General features: G+C 41.6%; 1 protein-coding gene across 2 annotated transcripts; it reads left to right on the top strand.

Moving 5' to 3' along the window:
- Window positions 1–2565: 2565 nt before the first annotated feature.
- On the top strand, window positions 2566–13397 carry NC2beta (negative cofactor 2beta). Of its 2 annotated transcripts, none has more exons than XM_080275820.1 (4): window positions 2566–2643; window positions 6574–6799; window positions 8495–8658; window positions 12511–13397. In XM_080275820.1, exons 2-4 carry the CDS (start codon window positions 6577–6579, stop codon window positions 12631–12633), a joined length of 510 nt encoding a protein of 169 aa, XP_080131946.1. In that variant the 5' UTR covers window positions 2566–2643; window positions 6574–6576; the 3' UTR covers window positions 12634–13397. The 2 variants fall into 2 exon arrangements, with proteins under 2 accessions (XP_080131946.1, XP_080131945.1); XM_080275819.1 differs by lacking the exon at window positions 2566–2643 and adding an exon at window positions 2768–2861.
- Window positions 13398–14462: the final 1065 nt, after the last annotated feature.

Genomic DNA, 14462 nt, shown 5'->3' with positions numbered 1-14462 from the left:
GTCAGGGTGGATGGATGGGTGGGTGGGTAGTCAGGGTAGGTGGATAGGTGGGAGGATAGTCAGGGTGGATGGATGGGTGGGAGGATAATCAGGGTGGATGGATTGGTGGCAGAGTGGTCAGGGTGGATAGATGGGTGGGTGGGTAGTCAGGGTGGGTGGATGGATGGGAGGGTAGTCAGGGTGAATGGATGGGTGGATGGATGTGTGACTTCCAGGAGAACACGATAGGGGATAGGCCTACTACACTAGATAAGTGGTAAGGTATGTAAGTTGGTGAGTGGGTGATTGAGCAAGTAGGTCAACTGAGGAAAACTAGGTAGGTCGAAATAAGTTTATGGCTGGAACAGGTTCATGGTGGAAAATTGGTCTATGGAGGAACACGTCCTTGTGGGAAATTGGCACAAAGCGGAGACATAGGTTCAGTTGGTAAAGAAGGCCCATGAGAGAAATAGGTTCAAAGGAGGAGATGTGTCCATGTGGGGGTTCGATGTTTCCTCGTGGGCAAAATAGGTCCACAGAGAGAAATGGGTCCATGGGAGGAAAATGGGTTCATGGGGAAGATGCCACAAGGAAAAAGAGATCCATGGAAGGGTCCAAGGAGGAAAATACGTCAATGGGAGAAACAGGTCTACGAGGAGAAATAGTTTTTTTTCTTTTTTTTTAAGGGGAGGGGGGAACAGGTCCTGTTCCTGGATAATTCGCCGACATCAAAACATAGATGATTCCCCGTCCGGACAATTTCCACGATTCCCCGTCATTCTATAAATATCATCATCATCATCTAATCCTGTGCTTCCCAATGAGGAGCATAGGAGCCAGGAGCTATAGGTACGTTGGTCCTGACATTTAAGATGAGAGTGACCAGCCTCACTCATCACTGAGTGGCATTATGTGAACAATAAACCCCAACCACCCCTTGGATATAAGCCAACACAGGCTTAATCTGACTGGAGCGCTTAATCATCAACTAAACCACCAGGCGCCATAGCTTAGTTATACGGTTACCACCCAGCACAGTAAATGGTTTCCTGGTGCACATGGAACCATTTGGCTTGTCACTCAGTGTAGAGTTAGCGCCAGGGTTTGAAGCCTGGTGCGTGCAGCTGGGGTCACTTGACTCAGGTGTGCATCCATCCTTTGTGGGTTGGTTGGTAAAATGGGTACCCAGGGTAACACCTAAGGGATGTACCTGTGGTGACCAGGATGATGCAGTGGCCTTGTATTCCAGGTCATTGGGTGAATACCGGCCACAGGCTCAAAGGCCTATGTTATGGAGATGAGCAACGCAGCTAAGCGCTTTGTGGTGTAGGCCCCCACCCCTTACCTTTAACTTGTTTCTCCCTTGCTACTGACGACTCTGAATTATATTCTGGTATACCCCTAAAAGAGGTACTGTACTCCCTTTGTACTCCTTGAAGGGGTAATGTACTCCCTGTGCACTCTTTGAAGGGGTTGATGTACTCCTTGTGTACTCCTTGAAGGGGTTGATGTACTCCCTGTGTACTCCTTGAAGGGGTTGATGTACTCCCTGTGTTCTCCTAGAAGGGGGTAATGTACTCCCTGTGTACTCCTTGAAGGGGTAGTGAAGGACGTATGGATTCTCAAGCTCTAATGGGGAGAGAGAGAGTTGGGGGGGGGGTCAGAACGATCGCTAATAATGTATAAGGTGTTTGATGCTGGAGAGGGTCACCTTCACGTGGTGGTACTGATGTAACCGGGCGGTGGAGTTGCCTGGTTATACAAATGTCCCTCAGATCCTTCCCTGTCCCCCAAAAAGAGGATGTGGACGGCAGGGAACGGCCAGCCTCAGCCATCAGTCCACTGGGTTCACGTTCAGATGAGTTTTAAGATACAAGGCAACAAGGCAATGATAAAAACAAAATGTATTAATATATGTATTTGCTTAAAACAATTAAGTGCAATACAGTGAAATATTTACAAGGAGCTGCAAAGAACATTTTGGTGACATAAACTGTGTGTGTGTGTGTGTGTAACTCATTGTGAGAAAAGGTTAGTGGTTACATCCATTCCATAGCACCTCTTCGTGACCAGCATCACTCTCTGGTTCCAACAGCAATGAAGATAGACCGATGGTTTGTGTGTGTGTGTGTGTGTGTAGTCTCCCCGATTAATCCACCTAGCTCTATAGTAGCTTTAATCGTCCCCTCCCCAAAGAAAAAAGTAAATATTTCACACACTGACATCACTCGGCGTTAATCGATCGTTCACTTAAGGTTATTAGACAATAATATAAATGCTAATGTCTCGCTATTGTACGAACATCCTTTGATTGGCGTTTCAATATATTTATATATTTTTTTCTGTTAATACCGACAATTTGATGCCACACTTTACATTTATTAAGAAAAAAAAAAGCTATAAACCACCATCACTTTTATAACTCATATAACTCAAAAACTAGTATACTTGATAAATAGTAAAGAAACGACGGGGAATCATTGACACGACGAATTGCCATCTTCAATGTTTATGTTTATGTCGTGGCGACGAATAGTTCTGAGGGATTGGACCTTGTCGTTTGTGTTAGTCGTCCTGTAAACTATTTTGATTAAAAAAAACAGGAAGGCAAGATATAAAAATCGTAATTTGTTGGATTTTCAGCGTATTTCTCACAACCAAAAGGTAAATACAGCTTACTGTTTTTACTCGACCCAAAATTGCCATCTCTCCAGCTTCAGTGCTGAGTAGTAACAACAGATTAATGCTGAAATATGATGCTAGTCATAAAGAAGTGCCGTGAAAATCAGCCCCAGTGGAACTGTACCCTTGTCTCTACCATTTAGCTTCATGAAATAAGCTGCAGGAGGACGAAGATCAAGGCAGAGTTTAAAAGAATTGTAGTAGGTGTTTGTTATGTATAGATGTGTGTTTGTGTTTAAGAATGTGATTCGCCATTAAAATTATTACAAATACCCAAAACTTTTCAGAAAACGAGAATAGGTAGTGCTGTTCTCAAAAACACAACACAAAATGTATAGGCGAGTTTGTTTATTGTGCTTGTTATTTTATTATTATATATATATTTATTTTTTTGGTGAAGTGCCATAAAAAGTATATGAACACCAAAAACTTGAGGAAATGAGACAGGTAGAGGGAAGGCATAGACTAGTGAATTTCGGTATTATTATAGTTTCAGCCAAAAACACAATTATATGAGATTTTATCCTTTTTTTTTGGGGGGGGGGGTTAATTTAGACAGTTCTAAGACACTTCTTTTGTGTTGTTTTCGTTGCAGATTTACTCGAAGGGTAGGGAGGGGAGGGTGAGCTGGGGGGAGGGTAGTCAAATGGTGGGTGACAGAGCGACTTGGAGGCGTTTTGTCTGCGGCCACCCTTTGCGGGATTAGGGCGTCGGGCTATAGATAGATAGATAGATAGTAGGTTAGGTTAGGTTGTCTTCAAGAGTAAAGTAGAAATTTGCAACAGAAATGCCATGGAAGAAAGTTGTCTAAGGATTGTCTATAATACTGAAGAAAATGGATCAAAGTCTCGTAATTGTGTTTTTGGATGAAAGTATAATTTTACTTGAATTTCTTATTAGCTAATTTAATATGTATAGCGTATAAGTGAGTCTTATGTTTATTGTTGATGTGTTTAATTTATTAGTGTGCAAATTGACCAGCAAGCTATACAGGTACCGGTATCATTTATTTTGAAAAACCAAGAAGAGATAAAGATGTATTTCTGTGAATTATCTGCAAATTTAGATTAACATTTACAAAGCCATAACACCTGATTCTGAAGATAAATTGTGGTATTATTGCATACCGGTAATATTAGTCATTATAGCCATTAACCCATCCCAGTGTCAACCTAACCAAGATCTGTGTAATTCATGCCTAACCAGATAGATATCCAACCTTGTCATACTCAGCCACAGGCATTGTGGCTTCAGGTTTCTCACAGATGAAAGGTACGGTAGAAGTCCGATTTTTCGGCATCTATGGGACCAGGCTAGTGCCGAAAAATCAAAATTGCCGAATTATCAAAAACCCTACCCACTCAATACCTTATATGTTTCGGTGAACACTATCATCACTACTCATATCATTACAAATGTGTTTGGAGAGAGTACTGTATACTGTTTGATACTGTACAATACTGTAATGAATACAGTACTATACATGAATATGAAAAATAAAGAAATTAGTGAACATACTGTATATAAATGTAATGGTACAGTAGGCCTACAAGTTCACATGCACTTACCTAAACTTATAGTAGGTTCCTTAATTACATATGTACAATAGAAGGGGTTGATTGGACTCTGCTACTGCTGGAAGAAGTCCCCAGCAGTAGAGGGTCCTCATGGAGAATTTCAAGACTGACGAAAAAAATCGGAAAATCTGCTGAACGATCAGAGATTTTCGTAAATGGGACTATTTCTCAAAACTGCCGAAATGTAAGATTTGCCGGGGAATTGGATGCCGAAGAATTGGACTTTTACTGTATATGTAGATTATTTATGTTAGCTGTGTCATCCTTGTAGCAAACTCAGAGTAAATTTTCTAGAATACTCTATTTGTCTACCAGTATCTGTTGCAAGACACCATAATCCCGTAAAGGGTGGCCATTTGTCATTGAGTTAGCTGTTTTACAGGGAGGGGTACTACGGTAATCCTCCTCCAACGCACTTGTTGACACTTAGGGAATACGTATGGGTTGGATATGTGGTTACCACTGAGCACTGTAAATGGTTTCCTTGCATACAGGAAACCATTAGGCTTGTTACTCTGTGTAAAAAGGGAAGAAGAGTGATGAAAGAGACAGGAAAGATGGGAGAAATAGGAAGAGAATGTACAGTACTGGTACTAAGTGTATGGAAAGAGTTTGTGATGGTTCTACATATTATCCAGGTGAACCCAATGAACCTACTCAGTTACATTTCGTTCATTTTGTTTTGTTTTTTAAGGCTCCGACATGTTTGCATGTGTCAGCCTTGGTCACCTAATGGCAGCTCTCCATGCTGCACGATCCATGGCAGCCTCCCTGTTCAGTCCCTTAACCCTGAGGTCACACTTAATGACCTCATCCCACATCTTTCTCGGTCTACCCCTCTCAGCTCCACCCCCCATATTAACACTTCTCACCTCCTGCACCCAATTATCATCCCCAATCCTCTCCACATGCTCAAACCATCTCAGTCTACCTCTCCTCATCACAACACCAACACACTCCAGTCCCATCCTACCTCTCAACTTTTCCATCGTAAACCCAGTCCCCCCAGGCCTTGCATGCCTGGACGCACCACACATGCACCTAATCATTGTCATTTCAGTACATTTGAGTCCGTGAATATCCTCTCCCTTTACTGCCCAGGTCTCACTGCCATACAGCATCACACTCCTAACACATGCTGCATACAAAGACCCCTTAGCATGTAGGGAGAGTCCTCTCAGTTGAGTAGATCCACAGATGTCATGTTGATTAGGCTTCATCATGGAGCACTGTAAAGCACATGCCACAGTAACATGGAGACATTGTCACTGGTGTAGGAAACCTATGGAACAACCCTTTAGGGGTGGTTACTTATCAGCAGTCATTGGATCTGTTGGACGAGGCAGACTGGCATTGAGCAACAACAGTAACAGTGCTTTAAGTCTTCCACTGCTATGAATGAAATGATTAAGGAACTGCAATCTGCTAATGATTTTACTCAACTTAGTAGATCCTTCTGGCAGTTAAAAGGTTAATGAAGGCTGTGTCTAACCCTTGAAGTTTTAAAACCATTCCCTAAACTAAGTAGAGTTGACTGGAGAATAGAGAAATAAAAAAAAATGGAGAGGGGCATTTTTCTTGTCAGAATTGTGTAGTAGTCCTTCATTTAGCTATGTAATTGATGTATTCCGTAGAAAGTGGGTCCTGTAATGGTTCAGCCAGATGCAATAACCATCCTGTGTGCTGCTGTGGATAAACTGATATGGTACCGGTAATAAAGATTGCAACTAAGCATCCCCTATGCTATCATGAGTTAATGATTGAGAAACCATTACATTACCAGTACCAAACATTTTTGTAGCCATCAAGGTCAGAAAACTGATATTCACTCACTTCCAGTCCAGTGATGTTTTTTTTCCATTGTTCCTGCTCTATTAAGACTTTTTATTTTGTTAAATGAGAAACCTCTTAAACTTGATGGGTTAATACAGCCTTCATTAGTCTCTTCACTAGTAGGATGCTGTACTAGGCAGACATTCTTATGGTAAAAGTGGTAATATGTTATTTTAGTTGTTGCTGTTGCTTAACCCCACACTGGTCAAGCAGGGCCAGTGCCCACAGTAACTTGTTTATGGGGCCGTCATACAGGTACTTGTGCAGTACTGTACAGTATATACAACGTGCAGGGAATTAGCACCTGTTGTGGTAGACAGTGCCTCGCCAGGGCCAGACTAGGGTCCTACTGTACAAGGTTCAGGGAAACAGCAGGAGGTTTGGCTCTTGAGTGACCACTGCAGCTGTGTGCCTCCAGTCAGGTCACACAGTGCCACTATGTGTAGGCGCCTTGTCAGCATCATTTTAGTACAAGCCCTAAATTGTAGTTTTTATTCCACAGAAAATGAGTCTGGCAGCAGATCAGCCAGATGATGAACTAACCATCCCTCGTGCTGCCATGAACAAAATGATCAAGGAACTCCTACCAAATGTACGAGTAGCTAATGAGGCCAGGGAACTGATTCTTAATTGCTGCACAGAGTTCATCCATCTGTTGTCATCAGAGGCAAATGAAATATGCAACCAACAGCAGAAGAAAACTATTAACGCAGAACACATACTCATGGGTAAGTACAGTACAGTACTGTAATTTTTGCAATCCTCTTCCAATTTTGCAGTGCTGTTGTTCAAAGTGGATGGGTTAGATATAGGCAAGAGTAGGGTAAGATCTTTTTTCTAATGATATCTCTTCTTACATTACTTCTGCTACCTTCAGACATCTTTATTCAACTTATGATTTAGTTTTGGAGTGGAGGGGGGAAGTTTCATACAGTCTTGATAAGCCCCTTCACTACTGTGGAATTTTCTTAAGTTGAATACATATAATATTTACCTGGTGTGCTGAATCAGTCTCTCATGTTTCCTGAGACTGTTGAAATGTGCCGCCAGCAGCAGAATGCGATTAATCTGTAACATATTCTTGTGTGTAGGTCTTTGTTTTTTCTTGGTGCGTTTTACCCTTCTCAAGTATTTGTTTGAGTATTGACAACCCTGGGAAGTACAGTGCTGGTACTCTCCTAAGGGCGGTACCATAATTTCATGTGGTTAGGAAGCATACTAACACCTTTTCCTTACTGATGTATTTCTGATTCTGCTCTGTTGCTGTTTTTTGTTTGTTCATCATGCAATCTGTGTCAGTATTAAAAAGATAATTATAAGAAACAAAAAAAAGATTATATTAGTGGGTAGTATGGAAAATAAATAGTTAAGGGAGAGGTGTTAGGGAGCCTCCTTACGTGATGAGAATATGACACTAGAGTGAAATTTGACTACAAGAGCAGCAAGTAGTCACGCTGTCATCACTCTCAGACAGGAAACAGTCCATACCACGTACTGTACACAGTGTCAGAATCCAAGATGGTGGAGAGATATATGAGACTGGGGGGTATAAGTTGGAGGGAGGGCAGCAAAATAGCAGGGCACAGGGCAATATGAAGTCGATTTGTTTGTGGCCACCCCGTACGGGATTAAGGTGTCTGGCTATAGATAGATAGAGAGATTTTTTTTTTTTCTTCAACAATTTCCACCAACTGTTGGAGGGTGATTAGCTGGTATCATAATTTGGTTTTATTCATCCATAGAAAACATCAGCAATACCATGGCCAGCTTCTATATGGGGTTACTTTGAAGAGAAATCAATTTTATGTATGTATATTTGTGTGTATGTCTTAGCAGTCGCATTTTGTATTGTCTCTTTTTCATGGATCCTCCCTCACTTCATCTGTAGTTAGAAAAGAGGTCAGGATAATGATGATGATGATGATGATGATGATGATGATGATGATGATGATGAAGATGATGATGATGAATTCACCCATCTGTTGTCTTAAGAGGCCAGTGAAATAGGCAACCAGTGGCAGAGGACAATGTTGAGCATAATTTGTGTAGGCCTAATGTGGTGGGAATAAGAGGATGGAAATGATGATGATTATGATGATGACAATGTTACTTCATGGTATCCCCAGGCAGTATTAATGTTCTGTACCTATTTTTACCCAAGCTTGACCAGAAATTTGCCATCTCCCAGTCTTGAATACCTAGTTGTAGCAATAGATTTATGCTAGAATATGATTATATGATAATAGTCATGAAGGAGTGCTATGGAAAGGATGTAGAGCCATTTTCTTATCTTTTCTGCCACTGAGCTGCATGAATTAAGTTGCAAAAGGACAAAGCTCTCAGCCAGGTTGAGCTGAAAAGAGTATAGTAAAGACATGTTGTGAAATACTGTAGATTACTGTAATTTACCATCTCCATTTCAGCACTGGACAAGCTCGGATTTGGTGATTATCGAGCAGATGCTGAGGCTGTACTGAAGGACTGTAAGGCCATGGCAGCAAAGAAAAGAAGGAAGAGCACCAGACTTGAAAATCTGGGTATCCCAGAAGAAGAGCTTTTGAGGCAGCAGCAGGCTCTCTTTGCCCAGGTAGGTTGTTGTTGCTGTTATTGTCTAACCAGATCTACCTGGCTGAGCAGACCTGATGATGACAGGTAAGCTATTGCTTCTGTGAGGCTGTCCTGCATTCATAGCACAATACATATGCTGTTTAAGGAGCCAGCACCCTTATGGTTGGATCAGGGTTCTTCTTCATGACAAGGTGCCAGGAAATATGAGGAGGTTTGGCACCAGAGTGGATGCCACAGCTGCATCACTCCACCCAGGATACACAGTGCCACCATGTGTAGGCTTCTTGTCGCGTAGGTGGGTAAAATTTACTGTATATATATTGTTCTGGTCATTGGTGAAAATTTTGTATAGTTGGAGGAAATGTTCATGTTTGGATAGTTTGATTCTTGTGTGTGAAGGAGTTATTAAGACATCAGCAACTATCTTTGCTTCAGTAAGCAAGCCCCTTCAGTCCTGTGACTTTTTTTTTTTTTTCCTTTACACATACTGTATATAAACATGCTTCCTTCGGATGATTTTATGTAGATTAGGAGAGAATTCTTGAATCAGAGGAGTTTGATATAAAATACAGTATAGGAAACACTGAGTATCCAGACAGCAAATCATAGGATGGGTTTAGGAAGCTATAAAACACATTGCTTGGTGTGCCAAATGATTCTCTTCACTTCTTTAAGAAAAGTAAATTGATTTTAGAACTCCTTAATAATTGTTCCGGGGCCAGCCAGGGGTGCACGCAAATTTCTAAACCCAGGGCGACTGAGGGGTTAAGTTGTTAAGCCATACCTACAATTGTTTGTTTACGGCGCAATGGAAGAAACTTGCTGTACGTACTGAAAGGTGAATTTTGTTTCCCAATTTCCCAACTGTAGGTTAGGTTAGGTTTGGTTACATTGTTAGGTACAGTTAAACTACTGTAGGTTAGGTTAGGTTTAGTTAAACACTTAGAACAGTCCCTTCTGCCATTATGTTGACAAATCAAACGTGTTTTCACAGCCGAACAGCTAGAAACAGTGGGGAACAAGAAACTTTTACGGGTAATGCATTACAGTAACAGTGGTTCATAGGCTATGCAGTTACCAGTAAATGTCATTTTCGGGAAGGCTTCATGAATTAACGAATTTCAAGATTTAATGACGGGGTTTTGAATGTAACCCATGCTAATTTGGGGGGGGGGGAGGTCACCATACTGTAGGATGCTGTACAATACTGTAATCAATACAGTACCGTACTATACCTGAATCTAAAAAATATAGAAATTAGTGAACATACACAAGTGTAATGAAACAGTAGACCTACAAGTCACAGATAACACTTCCTGGTCTGCCCAGATGTTTCAGAATATCTGCCAAACAATCAAAGACTTTCGTAAATGGGACTATTTCTCAAAACTGCTGAAATATCGCATCTGCCAAATAATCAGCTGCCAAATAATTGGACTTTTACTATACTGCTAGAGTTTTTGTTGAAGAATTGCTGCTAAGTGGAAGCTGTGCACTTAATTGGCAATGCTACAGCAGTTTGTTGACAAGATTTGAAGTTGGCGGCTTTCTGGGGGGAGTTTGATTTTTCTGCGAGTAGGAAAAAGAAGTGTGATGATGATTTTCAGCAATGAGTGTTATGTTCCTACACATAATGCAATTTCTTTTGCTGGTATTGTGCTTCTTTAGGTGCTTGCTGACAGTTCTGTGACTGGATGTTATAATTAGTTGGGTAAAGTCATAAAGTAAAGCTGTATCTTTCAACAGTGTTCGTTGCTGTTGTTACTCAACCCCAGTCTGTCTGGCCTAGGATACCTGTGAACTGTGGGAAAGCAACTGCCCCTATGAAGTTGTTTCATAGATATCCAACACTGTTGATGTTTTGTGTGCATGTTAGTGTGGCATGTGTTGTGCAGTACTCCATAATGTGTGTTACGTTGTGTGGACCTATTCTACAAGGGGGCTTATGTCATGTGTGTGTCCACCCAATGCAAATCTAAACTGGTAACTGAGGAGGGCTGGTGATGCCTGATTTAAGCCTAGGTATGTGAACTTGATTATCAATATTTATGGATGCCTGTGATGGTTGATGTTGGGAGGGGGGCTTGTAGTATAGTGTCCTGGTCAGAGTGTTGTAGTACCTTTGCACATGAAGTGAGTATGTAGGTGTTTTGTCACTGGTAGTGTTGGAATGTCTGGAGGTTGGATGTTGTTAAAGAGGGTTTGTTATTGTCTTAGTGGTGATTGTTTTATGTGCCAAGTTGTGTTGTGTGGCTGTCATATAATGGTAGGGGTGTCGTGTGTTAGTGCAGGCTGCCACATGGAATTGTGTGCCTCTCATGTCAAGATATTCTCTAACTGGGAGGACTGTAGTTTCAATTTGAAGTGAGCTGTGGGAGTGGTTGTAGTGCAGCCAGTGATAATACTTAGGGCATTGTTCTCTATGGTGTGTAGGGTGTTGTAGTGTTAAACAGGATGAACCCCATGCTGGCAAGGCATAAGACGTCACTAATATATTGTTTATAGAATAGGAGAGTCTTTTTGTTGACCAAGATTGTACCTTTTGTTGCCCTGAGTTCATTCAGTCTGGAGGTGCACCACTTCTTGGTGTCTTGTATGTGGTCCTTTTAGGAATATATGTTGTCAGCAGAAAGCGAATCCAACATGGCATCCAACCAGTGCAAACAGTAAGAGTTCAGATCTGCTGTAAAGAATTGTCTTACTGCACGTGACACCTATTGCAGGTGTTTTGCAGTTTTAGGTGTTTACTGACCATATGATGATAATGTGAAGGCATTGGATAAATTTACACAAGTAACTTGTTGTGATCACTTGATATAACCCCATAGATGCCATGTTAAAGCATCAGCATTTTCTTGAAAATCATTGTCTAGAAAGGACTGTCCTTGAAAGAACACTTTCAGATAAAGAGGGATTCCTGTAATCTTTGTTAACCTTTTTGCTTCAAGAGATCTATCCAGAGCTCCATGAGAGTGTCAGGAGGTAGTAAGAAAGAGTAAAAAGACAACCACTTGGATGTAAGGAGTTAACGACACCAGTGTGAGTATGACATCATATTTATTTCTTCAAAAGTGTGTACTATATAAGTATGAGCGATGTAGAAAGTTATATTACAGTGTGGATAAGTATCATCCAGCACCTTCTTTTCGGGTGATGTTGTCATTTGGTTAGAAAGCTTATTATTTGATGTGTACACTTATATGCTCTCTTGTTTGCTGTTTATGTCATTGCATTACTGTCTGGGATTACATAAATAGGTCCTTGAATATGCTGTTTATATCATTGCAACACCAAATGGGATTGCATAAGTAACACATGAGATATTATCAACATGTATGGAAAAACATATTAGTAAGGAAGAGCCATTAATGAGTGCCCATAAAGAGCAAGAACACCAGTCTTTATCATGGTGCTTGAATTACTGTTTGTGTTTTGTGAGAGTTGTTGTATACAGGTCTTTTGATGTTGGTTGGTGATAGCAGGAAAGGCAATGTGGAATAATTTAAGAAGTGGAGGGGGTTCATTTAGTCTAGCTCCTTCAGTATGATAACATCCTTCAAATTTTACTCTCAGTGCCTTAGGTGATTTTGTTGGTATTTGGAGAGAACATTCATGGGGACAAGGTTAGAAACGGTCCCCTTCGTTCCCTTCATAACCTGATTTCTTTCCCTCAGATGAATAAATTTATTTAAAGAGGAAGTACAATAGAAGCTGGTTTTATGCACCATCTGAGTACATGAAATAGGTTTTATATGGCATTATCAACCTCCACCTTAACTTGTTTTGCTCAACAACTGTATGGGATTAAGGCATCTGGCAATAGATAGGTAGATGTAATGGCATAAATTTTACCCAAACCTTTTTATTCCAGGCTCGGCAGGAACAGATGCTACAAGAACAGCAAGAATGGCAGATGTTACAGGCACAAGTAGCAGTAGCACAGCAGCAGCAGCAGGAACATCAACCCATTGATGATGATGAAGATTACTCTTAGGCATCCTCCAGCAGCACCTCTCTATCACAATCAACAACTCTGCTCACACTGTAATGCCACATCCTCCCACACCACAACACACTCATTCACACTTGCAACACAAGGTACAGACACTGTCAAGGATCCTACATGTGGTGGCACTGTGCACTCTGGGTGGAGCAGCTATGGCATCTGCCCTGGAGCCAAACCTCTGCATGGGGAAGGACTGGGGTTCAACTTTAGTGAGGTGCTGTCTACCACAAGGGGTGCCAGATCCCTAAATGGTGGATGCATTGCCCTGTACCTGTAGGACAACCCCACATAAGCTGTTGCTACTTGTGGTTGATGGGTCTGTTCAGCCAGACACACTAGGGTTTAGCAGCAACAGCAACACAAAAATACAGCTCACAGACAGTACACCATCACAATATGGACAAGTATTAAACCTAACTTTAACAAGATTTCCCTGGGAGTGCCCTGGCGAAGTGGCCAATATCATTTGTCCACTTGGTTCATATCCATATGGTTCTAGAGCTACTACAACAACAACAACAACAACAAAACAACCTCAGCCACACAGACTTTTATACCTTGAGCCTAACCTTAACAAAATATCCCTGGGAGTGCCATGCTGAAGAGGCCAGTGTTCTGTGTCCACCAGGTTTATGTCCAGATGATGCCAGGGCAACAACAACAACAACATGATGACCTTATGCCTTCCAGCCTCCCCAGTATTTCCTCAATGATTTTTTGATATTATGGATGAAGATTTATTTGTCATCAATATAAGGAAATATATATGAATTATATATATTTACTTTTATATCCAAAAGCAAAGTGGCATGGCGGTGGATTCACTGATGGAAGCAGTATGATCGTGATGGTGGTGGTGAGTAATGGTGGTGATGGTTATGGTGATGGTGCTGATAATGATGATAGTCATGGTGGTGGTGGTAATGATGATGATAATGGTGACAGTGATGGCAGTAGAGGTAGTGATGGTATTGATGATTATGATAGTGATGGTGGTGGTGGTAATGATGATATTGTTTTTGTTTTTTGTGTTTGAAGGCTCTGGCGTGCTTGCATGTGTCAGCCTTGTTCACTTTATGGTGGCTCTCCATGCCACTCGATCTCTGACAGTTTCCCCATTAAATCCCTTAACCCTGAGGTCACACTCAATGACTTCCTCCCAGGTCTTCTTCAGCCTGCCTCTCATTACCCTACCCTCAGCATTAACACTTTTCACTTTCTGCACCCAATTATGATCCCCCATCCTCTCCACATGCCCACACCATCTCAATCTACCTCTCCTCATCACAACACTAATACATTTCAGTCCCACCCTACCTCTCAGTTCTTCCATCGTAAACTAAGCCCCCCCAGGCCTTGCATTCAAGGATGCACTGCGCATCCATCTAATCATCGCTATTTCTGTATGTTTGAGCCTGCGGATATCCTCTTCCTTTACTGCCCAGGTCTCACTACCATGCAGCTTTATGCTCCGAACCCATGCCGCATACAAGGATCCCTTAGCACGTAGGGAGAGCCCTCTCAATGTCAGGGGAGGCAACAGCTCCCCGAACTTCTTCCAACCACACCTCACTCTAGCCACAGAGCTAGCTCCAGCCCCACCTCATAACATGTCTCCCAAATAACAAAACTTTTCCACACACTCAGGAGACTCACCAGCAAGTTCAGTCCTTTCACACAATATCCATATGCTTTCCCTGACACACCATACACATGGAATCAGCATTATTTCACAGTCTGCCTTTAATACCACTGCATCCGTTATGCACCCACTTATCGCAAACACTGCACAAGATGGAATTACTTCCCACACCCTT

The sequence above is a fragment of the Coenobita brevimanus genome, chromosome 63 (genome assembly GCF_032717465.1).
Source record: "Coenobita brevimanus isolate Jiangsu-jjx chromosome 63, ASM3271746v2, whole genome shotgun sequence".
In the NCBI taxonomy this organism is placed as follows: Eukaryota; Metazoa; Arthropoda; class Malacostraca; order Decapoda; family Coenobitidae; genus Coenobita; species Coenobita brevimanus.
Note: the sequence above shows the minus strand (reverse complement) of the source record. Positions and strands in the feature narration are given on the sequence as shown.

Bases quoted from the DNA above. Each gene is read 5' to 3' on its own strand.
- NC2beta (XM_080275820.1), top strand. From the start codon at position 6,577: ATGAGTCTGGCAGCAGATCAGCCAGATGATGAACTAACCATCCCTCGT. The intron at 6,800-8,494 runs GTAAGTACAGTA...TCTCCATTTCAG, and splicing joins CGCAGAACACATACTCATGG to CACTGGACAAGCTCGGATTT. The intron at 8,659-12,510 runs GTAGGTTGTTGT...TTTTTATTCCAG, and splicing joins AGCAGGCTCTCTTTGCCCAG to GCTCGGCAGGAACAGATGCT.